The sequence below is a fragment of the Stenella coeruleoalba genome (genome assembly GCF_951394435.1).
Source record: "Stenella coeruleoalba genome assembly, chromosome: 14".
Lineage (NCBI taxonomy): Eukaryota > Metazoa > Chordata > Mammalia > Artiodactyla > Delphinidae > Stenella > Stenella coeruleoalba.
This window is the reverse complement of record NC_137160.1, coordinates 60,023,179-60,035,660: the sequence shown is the minus strand read 5'-3', so window position 1 is coordinate 60,035,660 and position 12,482 is coordinate 60,023,179. Positions and strand designations below refer to the sequence as shown.

At 44.8% G+C, this 12,482-nt stretch overlaps 1 protein-coding gene across 12 annotated transcripts in view; it reads left to right on the top strand.

Annotated features, from left to right (window-relative positions):
• Positions 1–12,482, top strand: part of PPP4R1 (protein phosphatase 4 regulatory subunit 1) — a 133,025-nt gene that overhangs the window by 105,953 nt on the left and 14,590 nt on the right. For 7 of the 12 annotated variants that reach the window (XM_079941873.1, XM_079941867.1, XM_079941862.1 and 4 more), the window contains 6 exons: positions 722–1,233; positions 3,309–3,425; positions 6,068–6,222; positions 7,568–7,666; positions 9,195–9,380; positions 10,947–11,108. In XM_079941873.1, the coding sequence (XP_079797999.1) occupies positions 722–1,233; positions 3,309–3,425; positions 6,068–6,222; positions 7,568–7,666; positions 9,195–9,380; positions 10,947–11,108 (1,231 nt within the window). Of the gene's footprint in view, positions 1–721; positions 1,234–3,308; positions 3,426–6,067; positions 6,223–7,567; positions 7,667–9,194; positions 9,381–10,565; positions 10,784–10,946; positions 11,109–12,482 lie in introns of those variants that run through there. The other 5 variants (XM_079941869.1, XM_079941865.1, XM_079941864.1 and 2 more) reach the window with 4 other exon arrangements.

Sequence of the window (12,482 nt, the reverse complement as noted above, 5' to 3'; positions counted from 1 at the left end):
TAAGGGTAATTGAGTCAGATAAACTCTGAGGGGCCGTTAGAGCCTCTGTGTACGTGGTGGATGGCGGTGACCCATGGGCTGTGGTCCCGGGGCTTGTACCACCTACCTCTCTGTCAATTAAGTCATGGCTGCAGGGGGGAAAACTTTTGGGAGTAGAGCTGAAAGTGTGGAAGGAATAAAAATAGCTATTTACACTTAAGTGGACTTTAATGTATTTTGCAAGATAGTAAATAAGGATCTTTTCTAATGCTGTGTAGAGGTTTTTTTTTTCTGTGTAGGCAAGGAGGTTTTAATTCTCAGCTTTTTGATAGGTCATTGGAGCACAGTGGCAATACCATAATCCTAAAAATCAGATAATTTTTACTATGTATTTAGCTTAAAATGCATTGTGAGAATTTATCTTCTTACTATTTCTTTTTAGTTTTTTTTATTATTGAAATTAGCATGGTATTATAGAATCCCGGGGTTCTTAAATGTTATCTCCTCCAACTATTACATAATACTTTAATATCTAGTCTTAACAGATGTTTACATCTCTGAGCACAGAACAACTGATGGAAAAAGAAGCATTATCAGTAATATAAATAAACTACTGAATTTGTATGGATAATTTGTAATTTTTAATACTTGTCTAAATGCTTTATGTAGTATCTTTCATTGTTTTTTTTCAGTAATTATTTTTATACTTTCACTTTCTTTTTCCCAAATAACACAATAAAAGGACCAGAGATGAAGAAGTCCCAGAGGATGCACAGATCAGGCTAGAGGATGTTCCTACAGACCCCACTGTTTTTAATTCCAGTGTCAAACTGGAAGGTGCGCTGGACCCGGACATCGGTGCTGAAAGCCCTAGGAAGCCTCCAGGGGACAGCTCATTACCTTGTCCTTTGTCCTCAGAGCCTCATCAGGAGGCAGCTAGTAATGAGGATGATAAAAAGCCTGGCACCTGCAGGTCTGCCTCTCAGTTGGAGGTGGGCGCCAGTGCGCAGGACTCAGCTCCCCTGGATCAGGAGTTGTACAACTCCTTCCACTTCTGGAGGACTCCTCTTCCCGAAATAGATCTAGATGTGGAGCTGGAGCAGGGCTCTGGGAACGAACTCGGCCCCGAGGGGCTGGAGGGAACGCCGGAAGCCACCGCCCCGGCTTCTGCAAACATCACCACGGCCACCAGAAAGGAACTGGAAGAGATGATAGAAAATCTGGAGCCGCACATTGACGACCCCGACGTGAAAGGTATGGGAGTCGGTTCTTTATTCTGATAAAAAATGTTATTTTCTGACTTTTTCCCCCAGAAAAATTGCCTTTTAAAAATCTATTTTGACCATTGTCATCATGTATTCTTGTCTGGATAAATGTGATTAGTCTGAATTTTAGGAAATAAATTTCAGATGAGGCCGTCACTGTGTTCCTAAGTGTAGCATGTACAGATGTGTTGGTTCACAAATCACTCTCTGACTTGTTCACACTCACTCACTGTTTTTACAATTTTAACCCTTGAGTCCTGCCTTAACTCTTCTGCTCTGGATCTCATAAACCTTTTTATAAACGACAGATGCAGTGCTGTGTTTTACGGAAAGACTGTAGTCTGTTAGCAGTGGACAAAGATACGTATCTTCCTATGGAACGTGGTGCTTTAAGAGCTGTGGGCGTTTGCGAGGGTCCTGCTGGTGTCTTTGTTTCTCAGTTGGACCTTGTTCCATTGGGTTACACTTGTGTCACCTAGATTCTGCCATTGTGAACGGCAGCCTTGAAGGTTGTTGTGTGTGAAAATAACAAGTTACTCTCACTCAGTGGAATAGGAGTGTGGGAACGAAGTCCCGGGCCACCCCACTCTGCCTGCCGGGGCCAGGGGGTGGTTTATGGTCTGGGGGTAGGAACCTGATGCCAGCGACATCAGAGCTCCTACTGAGCACAGTAACCAGTGAAATCTGAAATGTTACCGTAAAACAAAAAACAATTTTGAAAAATCCCCAAACTGCAAGTCTTCAGATCCTTTATCACTTTGTGGATTTTTTTTTGTCCTTGTTCATTCTAGAAGCTAAAATTTCTAAACTGTCAGTTTGCTCAATGTTAGCAAAATACCTATTTTTAAAGCAGACAAAGCGAAACCTTCAGTGTCCTTCTAAAACACGCAAAACCTTGCTGTGTTTAAACTTGGAAAATTTCATCAGTGGAGGTGATATTAGCAGTTATCTTTATTTGGCTTTAACGTATCATGATTTTTAAAGATTTCCTATGGTAATTTTATGCTTGGAGAAAAACTAAATGATTTGTTTGATTAAAGGCAAATTCATATCCTTGATGGTTGAAAGTTATTTTAATTTAACTGGCAGACAGTCACCTTTTCCAGAATGCTGTGAATAGTATCGGGCGCTGTGAGCCTCTTTTGAGTCTGTGTCTGCAATTTATCCTTGCCATTCGTGGACCAGTAGTTCATTCCTCCTCCTTATGAGTGTTTTCCGTAGAATGTCCTACTTTCTATCCCTCGCGGTGGATTATTTTCTCTGAAAACCTCACAGCTTCACTGCTCTCGCTAGTTCCTCATTGTGGCTCCTGCCCTTGATTTTTACCACCTTGAGCCCAGAATTCTGCATTTTATGACAACCTGGTGATGCAGCAAATACTGAGGCTTGGTTTTGTTTGACAAATTAGAATCTTCATCAGAATCTTGCCTTTGCCATCTCCCTTCCACCCCAGATGAGGAGGACGGAGACAGAATTACACCTCAGATGTGCACATCTTGGGGTGGTCAGCTCTTGATAAATGTTGTCTTTACAGGTTTCTGCTTTTTGTTGAAATAAATGTTATTATTTGTCAACTTAAGTTTTGTTCAGTTGATCAGACTTCAGTGACTCTCACGTCTTGTTTTTTTGTACGCTCCTTAGCTTTATGGAAGAAAGATTCCTAACTGGCCTTTGGCCCGTTCTGGGGGCTCTCCCTGTACACCCCTGCTAGTCGGTTCTCTGACACATAGTAGACACCTGCTAAATGTTAATGGAAATACTGAATAAGCTACTTTAAATTCTTTTTTTTAACAAATAAGCTGAAAGTAATATGCATAGTTTGCTTTTTTAAAAGCCCTACGTGGACACATATGAGTTTCAGGATATGACTTGGTGTTTCAGAAGGTGACTAACACTGTTTGACTTAAACTTTATGGGCTGCAATTGAGATTTTAGTAGTAATACTATATTATGATTTAATCAGTTCTCTTTCTAATTCAGCTCTTACACCTGTTACAGTTTAAATTTGTCCTGTTGTTCTTTCTGTCCATAATGTTGAAACTTCTGTAACATATTCATTGATAGACGGATTCATCCAGCATCACTTATCGAGCACCTATTCTGTGCCAGCTACTCTTCCAGGCAGTGAATATATACCAGCAGCAGACCAGACAGAAATCCCAGCCTCAGAGAGCACAGAGGGTGAGACACTTAGTGTGTAAACTGCCTGTGTCAGATGTTCTGCAGCAAAACATCGGTGGGCAGGGTTGGGGGCGGGAGGGCTTCGGCTGCAGAATTCCTGAGCATCTGAGGGCATGTTGAACCCGTGTTAATTGTAGTAACTATTTCTGACTTCTCATACTATTAGAAGGTGTTTTGGGTTTTTGAAGGGTGTACCTTAACTGTGGGTGCTTTTTCTTTTCTAATCTGTGGTTGTGAGCAGTCTGTCAGAGAATGTCTACCTGTTTGAAAGGCAGAATTAACCCCAAATTGGAAGCTAAGTTCTGGCCAGGGACCCAACTAGTTACGTTGCGTGTGTGTATTCTTGACTGGGGGCAGGGGAACGTCAGGGTGAGGTGGACCCTCAGAGTCGAGTTTCTGCTTTCACGAGCCACTGGGTCCCTTGTTCTTTTCCATGCTGTTTGGTGGGAATGTCATGGGAAACAAGAGCAAGCGTTGGGTTTTTTTTTCCTCTAAGGCAGCCTTTGCTTCACAGTCTTACCGATTTAACTCTTACCTTCTTTGAAGCATTGATAGATTAATTTTTTTTTTCTTTGTGGGTCTCTAATCAAAAAACTTAAGTGTTTCCAGGAACTAGAATGAGATGTTCCTGTCAGAAAAAGAAGGCCCTTTCTCAGCTGTGGAACAGAAGTAGATCCTATGTGGAAGGACAGAAAGGGAGGTAGTAAAATGGGAAGAAGGTGAAAGAGAGCCCCTTTTCCAAACTCCCTGGCGTGTGGCATCACCAGGCTGATTCAGGATTGAGCCACGGCTGAATAGTGACCGGTGCCGGTTTGATAGGCTGTGGCCAGTTCACAGACTGCAGAGGGGAAGCTGGCCAGGCCAGCAAGTACAGAGCTCTCTCCAGTTTCGTTACGGCCAGTGGAATAACTGGGTCCACTGGGCAGTTGTGGTCCGAAAAATCGTATTGTTCATTGATTGTAAGCAAGAAATTGTTAGGAACTTGTGACTAACCTCCAGGACGGTGTGCGAGAGTCGGAGATGGAAAAGGTGAGCTCAGCCAGACCAGCGCTTAAGGGGGGGCAGGAAATTCCAGGTTCCAGGCTGTCTCCGATTCTGAGCGCAAGTCACCAGGGACCGCGTGGGCTCTGACCCTGGGGTTTCCGCCCGCATCGTGAGGAAAACGCAGACGTGGTGAAGGCCTGTGCTTCAGTTTCCTTCCGCTGGTCGTGGTGAGCCATCCGCTGAGTCTCAGGCAAGCCTGGGTTCTCCGGGGCCACGGGCTCTCCGTGAGCGGGCATGAGGTCGTCCTCGTGACCTCTGTACCAGTCTTTTGAAGGAGGTAACCTCAGTGTGACTCACTGAAACTTTTGTGAACGTACAAACCTAAAGGTACAGAATAACATAGACAAGGAGGAGGCTGTCGTTTACTCAGGTTGGTGGCCTGTGTGAGGCGTGTTCTGTGAAAGGCTTCCCAGGAACAGGTCGCGATGCATGAGGGAGCCCACCCTCACACCCCCCGCCTGCGTCTACGGGGGCAAAAAGCATGTTCCAGGCCGTCAGCCTCCTTTAGTTCTGTTGTGATTTCATTGTGGAAATTTGGAGGATTCTAAAAGGGGAGCTGAAATGAGTAAAGGATTAGATTAGTACAAATTGCAGCTGAAATCCCCAAAAGAATGAGGATGCTTTCCTTGAGTAACTTTTCATGATTAGACACCTTCAGTTTAATCTGTTCAGTTAGGTCATCATCCTGTATGTTTCTTGTGTCTCTCTTGCTGGGTACCTTGTATACTTTAGAATTTTATAAATGCTATAGCATAGTAATAGGTTATCTTAATAAAATACTGATTGCTTTTTAGTAATCTTTAAGTAGAGTGGGAGCACACTTTCTAATCTTTGTACTAAATAAACTTGCAGGTAAACTTTATAAATTCCTATATTTTGAGCATCCAGGCGGATTGTTACTTGAAGTAATGCTACACAGTTTCTTTTTGCTGAATTCCTCATTTATGTTGGGGGGAAGGAAGAATGCTTTAACTTCACTTTGAATGACTTACATAAAGAAGATGTCACTCAAAACGTAGGCGATGCCATTTGCCACACTTCAGGGCTGCTGCTTGGTTATCTGCCGTTTTGGTTTCCTGCGAGCGAGGCAGGGATTGTTTGGGATCCCTGGGTTTGGGACAAGTCACTCATTTCACTTTCAAAAAGAATTAGAGAAAAGTAAAATAAACCGGAATGAGATATGAGATGTTTAAATGTAACAGCCACAGAAATCTTTGTAATTCCCCTTGTTTTATGTTGGCAGGGTCTGTGTGACTGCTCTCCTGCTAAGATAGCTTAGTAAGTAAGCCTCGCCAGTCCCGCTCATGCGTTCCCAAAACATAGTTCACTGACCCTGAAATTGACTAGATAGCATCTCTCTTTTCATACTAACGCAGAATAATGTACAGTAGTGGGTAAACGTTTTTAATCTCATGAAAGCATATTAGCTTTCTACTTCTTCCCTCGGAGAACTAATGATTGACCACAGTAGAGGTTTTTTCCAGCTTTTCGATGGCAGTGTCCCAAAAGCACTGCGTCTCATTGATCCCATAACCTTGCGCAGGGAGAGCCCGGGCACCCGCGGCCCCATGCTCACAGGCCTGTCCTTCCACCCACAGCGCAGGTGGACGTGCTGGCCGCCGCCCTGCGCGCCTCCAGCCTGGACACCTGCGACGAGGCCAGCGAGGCTGCCCGGAGGGCCCCGCAGGATGAGCTCCTTGGCTGCAGACTTGACCACGGCACCGCCGGGCCTTTGACGAGCGAGACAGTCGAGGTGAGGGCTCCGCAGGGCGTGCACGGTGAGCTGGGTGGCCCCGGTGCCGTTCGCGGGGCGGCCGTGGTGCTCGTCACGGCCCAGTTACCACGTCCTGTCTGTCGCTGGTTTTCTCCGTCTCCCTTCTGCATAAAGTAAAAGTCATCGTCACCACGTCCTGTCTCTGTGACATGAGTGTCATGTCCAGAGCTTGGAGTTAATAGTCAGCCCGGGACTGTCTACATGACCACTCCGCAGCTTCAGTGTGGGTGTGGCTCACTGCAGTGAAATAATCTGACTGGAGACAAAGCCCTTTATCAAGAGTAATTAACTCTTCCCTTTTCTTTTTGGAGGGGTGCTTTGTTTCTGATGGGACCATTTCACTGCAGCGAGCAGCACAGTATTCTGAGCGGAAGATCGGGACTTGAGGCCGTGTTGCGGGATTATCTGGACCCTGGAGTGTGCGGGTGGGTACTGTGACCAGCCCGCCTGCCTATGTCCTGCACCGTCCTTCCCGAACCCCCCGACCCCCCACCAAGCCAGCACCACGCGGTGTCAGTAGTTCTCATCCCTTGTGTGTGTTGGCGGGAGAAGGAACACATGCTTGTGGCCAGAGGCAGGTGGTCTCGGGTCAGAGCGGCCTGGACGCTGAGCTCAGGGAGGGGGGCCTCATACGCATGGGGGCACGGGGGTCCCAGGGCCCCGGTGGATTCCTGACTTGTTTTCTGTTAGATGACACCCAGTATAGCTAGAAATCTTGCGTAAAACCAGGGCTCCAGAATGCAGCCCTGACCACTGAGCATCATCGGAGATTTTAGTGCTTCATCTGAGTTTTAGAAGGTGTTTTGTTTTCATTTTGGGGTTGGCAGGGGCTGTTAAAAAAGTATTGGGTCGGCCAGAAAGTTGGTTTGGGTTTTCCTGTAACATCGCATGACAATTCCAAATGAATTTTTGGGCCAGCCCAATATATTTGTGAAATTAGAAATAGCCAGGAATAGAAATAGTAGAAGAAAAACTGTGTATGACATACCATACAACAGTTGCCTAAAGCAACCTCTAAATACTGTTTTATTGATAGCTAATTTTAGATATTGGGACCTTTTCAAATTTACTTCTAAATTTACTTTTTAATTACATTTGTTCTGGAATTTATTTTCATACCTTTAGCAACCTATTCTGAAAGTTTGATTTAAGGCAGGGGAATTCTTATGAGGTCTTAGGTCTGTTTATAAATGTTTAAAAGTATGAAGAATTTGTACATATTCTTATCTTTTGGTGGCCTTGAAAGGTGAGTAACTTAGTAAGATGGTTTAAATGAAGGGAACTCACAGACAGGACAGTTCTTTAAGTGACCGTTCTCTCCCAGCAGAATATGGAGTCCGCCCTTCGCTATATTCATGATGATTCAGACTCGGGCACCAGTGGTGGTTTTAGCCCCGATGAGGAAAGGAGAGCTAAAGTGCAGGTAGGTGACCCAAAACTCTTTACTTTGTGTGGGTGTTGTTAAGTCCACTTTTAAACCCATTTCTCACCAAATTTGGCCCTTCTGATAATGTTTTGAAAATGAGGGCTGATATATCATACTTCTGATAAGAAAATTCAAGTGGTCGAGTAAAATATAAGCAGAAATCTTCCTCTTCTCACACCTGTGACCCCTTCCCCTCCAGGGTGACCGCGACCATGGGTCCTCTTGTATTTCCTCAGCGCGCCTAGGCGGACGCGCCCGCGCGTCGGCGTGCACCTTTCTCTTTCAAAGACACATAGCCATCACGCCTGGGTCTTCATGCCTGAGTTGCCAAGGATTGTAAGGTAGAGCTTGACTTCAGAAAGGAGAACGTGGGAGTACGGCCCAGAGCCGCTGTAAAGTGCTGTCGGCTGGCAGGGTGACTCGAATCGGAGGCTTTACATGTGGGGTCGTTGGAATGTGGTGACGCCTGTCTTTCTTTTTTCTTTTCTTTTTTAAAGAGTCGTGTCTTGGAGCTCTTTGCACAGGAGCACAGACTCCCCCCCCCCCCCCGTCGCCCCCCCAGCACAGCACCCACGCGGCCCCGCGTGAGCAGGGCTGGGACGGGTGTCCACGTGTAGGTGTGCTGTGATATTACAAGTAAAGCCATGTTCATCGTGATCATGCCTGTGCTTTGCTCCTGCGACTGTCTCTGCATTAGTATAAGTAGATTGCCTGGGTCAAAGGGGGCGAGTCCTTTGTTTTTGTTTGTTCTATTTATTAAAAATGGAGTTGGTATTCATAGTGTTTTAAAACATGCTTTTTCAAGCCAGTGCATACAGATTGTCTCATTCCTTTAATGAATTTCCATTTTATTTTTTAAAAATAGATAATATGTTTACAAAGTTCAGAATTCAGCTTCCTTCTTAGCTTTTCTCCTCCAGCACCCACTTTGCTTTTCCCCTAAAGCGGCCAGTTTTATCTCTATTTTGTAGCTCCTTCCAAAGCTATATTTCGCATACATAAGCAAGATCGTAGATATGTTCTTCTAGATATGTTCTTCTTGTCCTCGCATTTATACAGTGGTTAGAGGCATGTACACTTTAAGTTTCTGTAGATAATTGCTAAATTTCCATCTAAAGGCGGTTGTTGTTGTCGTTTTAAGGTCCTTGTTGGTGACAGTGCAGAAGAGGGCCTGCTGAGCCTCATCTGCTAGGTTAGCCTCATCCACTAGGTTAGCCTCATTCGGTAGGTTACCCCAGACGCTGTAATCTCTGCCAGCACTGAAAGGCGCTGATCTTATTCTTAATGTATCTCTTAAATTTAGTAAGCAGCTCTCATCATCCTCTAAGCTGTTTTCTGTTTTAAGATCTTGTTTGTTGTTTTCCTCCTTGAAGCTGCTTTTATTCATTTACACATGTATCTCCCTTAGAGTGTTTTCTTATCTCTTTTCAGTTACTGGAATCCTGAAACTTGGAGATTGGTTTTTCACGACTATATGAGGTGCAAGTGTGCCTAATTTACAAAGTCTGCACTCTCTCTTGGTTAGGACGTTGTGCCCCAGGCCCTGCTGGATCAGTATCTCTCCATGACCGACCCCTCCCGGGCGCAGACAGTGGACACGGAGATCGCCAAGCACTGCGCGTACAGCCTGCCGGGCGTGGCACTGACGCTGGGCCGGCAGAACTGGCACTGCCTGCGCGAGACCTACGAGACGCTGGCCTCCGACATGCAGGTGCGGGGCCCCTGTCCACGCTCCCTCGCGTGCAGAGAGCTTGCCAGTGACACCAGAGCACTCCCCCGTGGGTCCAGGCTCCTCCCTCCACCTGAGCAGCCTCTCTTCTTTTTTGTCTGAAGTGCTAGAATTAGCTTCCCGTTTGACCTGCTGAGGTTCCTAACTCAAAGGTGCTGTTGTCTAAAGTTTACGTGCAGATTAATTCTTGAGAATATAGGGTTTCATTTTACTCCAGAAACAGTGTTATAAATGCTTCCTCCCTGGTATTTTTCAACCTTAGCAGAACTGCAGTCGTGTTAGGGCTGCCAAGGTCTGGGCCCAGCGGGCAGCGCAGTGTGGGTGGGAGAAGGTTGATGGGTGTGTGCGTGCCCGTTTGTGCACACATGTGCTCACCACCACCACCCGTTTGAGAAACAAGAAATGGGAAACATTGACCCTTGGTTGTTTGTGGCTCTTTGTGGCTGTTTCCCCAGGCTTTGCCGACTTCACCACCCGCCCTTGGGTCTGTCTTCTATACACCCAAGTCCCTTTTCTTCAGCGACCTTCATCTCTCAGTTATTCGAAGGCATCTGCTGAGACTAATTTATACTGAGTTGTGAATGGTTATCCCTCGGTGTCTCAGTTGACTTGGCAAGTTGGAAGTCAAGAGTCCCCTTGGGAACATAGTTTAAGTCCCTCCTCCGACCTCTGGAGAAGCTGATCCCTGCTCAGCCCTCAGGGGTGGAACTGGGCGTGGGACACATGGCCAAGACCAACGAGTGTTCCACCCTCTGTGTGAGCGGCTTTCCACCTTTATTCTGTGGACTCTCGGAGCTGCTGGTGACGGGGACGGCTCTGGATGGGTAGGGCTTATCCCAACATCCTGCCTTCTCCCATTTGATACATTGAACATGGGTACAGCATATTATCTCAAGAACAGGTTCTTGTGTTTGGGGGCGGGGATAAAGCCTTTGTTCTAAACAGCTTCTCAGCAGGTAAAGTTTTAAACTAAATAAGAAAGTAAACTTTTTTAAATTAAGGCCACATGAAGAAAAAGCTGTTTTTGACGTATAAAGTCTCCTGTAAATGGAGCACATTTCTGTTCCGGTGTTCTTTTCCAGGTCTGCCCGCAAGAGATTTTTCCAATCTTGTATCTCTTTAATTGCCAGTTCTTTAAAACGAGTTTTGTGGTTGTTTTTAATCCAGGGTAGTCTGTGCAGAGTCGGGAGGGCCAGTGCAGGGAGAGGCACACCAGCCAGCCTTCGATCCATGTGGGACGCCAGGAAATTGGGCATCCAGTGCTCCGAGAGCTGCACAGGCTTCACCACCAGTGATCTCCAAGCACTTTTTTCCTTCCTAAGTGAAAGGGGGATAACATATACTGTGCAGGGATTTTGCATTTTTCTGCCAGTTTTTGATAGAAAGTAGGCATTTAAAACTTGGTATCTATTATTACTATTTTATTCTGATTTAACTTGAGATTAATAACATTCAGATATAATAAATTAACCTTCATACATTGTGCAAAAGTTAAAGTACCAAGACTTTGTGATCAGCTTACTCACGCAGTTGTCTTTATTCCTGCAGTGGAAAGTTCGAAGGACCTTAGCCTTCTCCATCCACGAACTTGCAGTCATCCTTGGAGATCAGTTGACAGCTGCAGATCTGGTTCCAATTTTTAATGGATTTTTAAAAGACCTCGATGAAGTCAGGATAGGTGTCCTTAAACACTTGCATGATTTTCTGAAGGTAATTTTTAAGTTCTTTTTTATAAAAACACACTAAAATTCTACTGTAGAGTTAAAGTTTTGACTTTATGCTGCCATCAAGATAGGTTTCTGTATGTTCTATGTAACAAATGTAGCCATGACTTTGATGGTACCATGTGGTTAAAAAATAGTCCCATTCTGATCAATTTTGCTAGTGTCACTTCAGTGTTTAATTTAAAAATTACGCTAAATTTCATTTTTAAATGACATTAGATCATGGTTACAAACATTTGTGCCTTTTTTCTCATAATTACTGAACTAACATGTAGGAAATTACATGGACATTAAGCCGTCTGTGGTGTGTCCTCACCCCTCTGATGTGGATCTCTGGTCTCTGACAGGAGCAGCGCTGACTTTACAAATTGTTTAATCCTGGAGAACTATTGTAGTCGTAAAGTTTGAGGTGCAGAAGTATCATAATTGAAATTGCTCTAATTGTCCCGATAATGTTCCCTCAACTCAGAATCCAGTGGGGAATTGCACATAGAATTTAAATATCACGTCTCTTTAGCCGTCTTAAATCTAGGACAGTTTCCCTGACTTTTCACCTGTAATGTCATGGACCTTTTTGAGGGGGCCAAGCCAGTGGTTTTGGAGAATGCCCCCCAATTTGAACTTGCCTGAGCGCTGTCACGCAGTTAGATTCAGGTTAAACAGGTGTTGTCTGCCAAGACTATTACCTCTCTACCTAGGTCCCTGGGTGTTTTTCTGAATGGGTTGCGTCAGGGGTAACACGATGTTGGCTCTTGGGTCCCTGGTGATGCTGAGTCCGGTCCCGTGGCCATGGGTCAGCTCACTTTTCCATCGAGGTTATTTGACTCCTTGGTGGGCGATTCTTTCAAACTCTGAACAGCTCTTTCCCTGAGTCCTTCACACAGTGCTTTTGCATTTCTGTATCTGTACCTGATTCTTGCCTGAATCACTTGTTACTGTGTGAGTTGTAAAATACTAATTTTCTGTTCTTTGTAATTCCTTCTGTGTTTACTAGTTAGTATCTCCTGTAAAGATAACCTTTCCCTTCTCTTCCTCTGCCTTTTTGCAAATTTTTTTTAATATCAGTGTGGACTCTAGAATTACTTTTTTATTCCTTCCGTGTAATGTAATCTATTTCTGTCGGGTTTTTTTGTTTGTTTTTTAACATCTTTATTGGAGTATAATTGCTTTACAATGGTGTGTTAGTTTCTGCTTTATAACAAAGTGAATCAGTTATACATATACATTATGTCCCCATATCTCTTCCCTCTTGCATCTCCCTCCCTCCCACCCTCCCTATCCCACCCCTCTAGGTGGTCACAAAGCACCCAGCTGATCTCCCTGTGCTATGCGGCTGCTTCCCACTATCTGTTTTACGTTT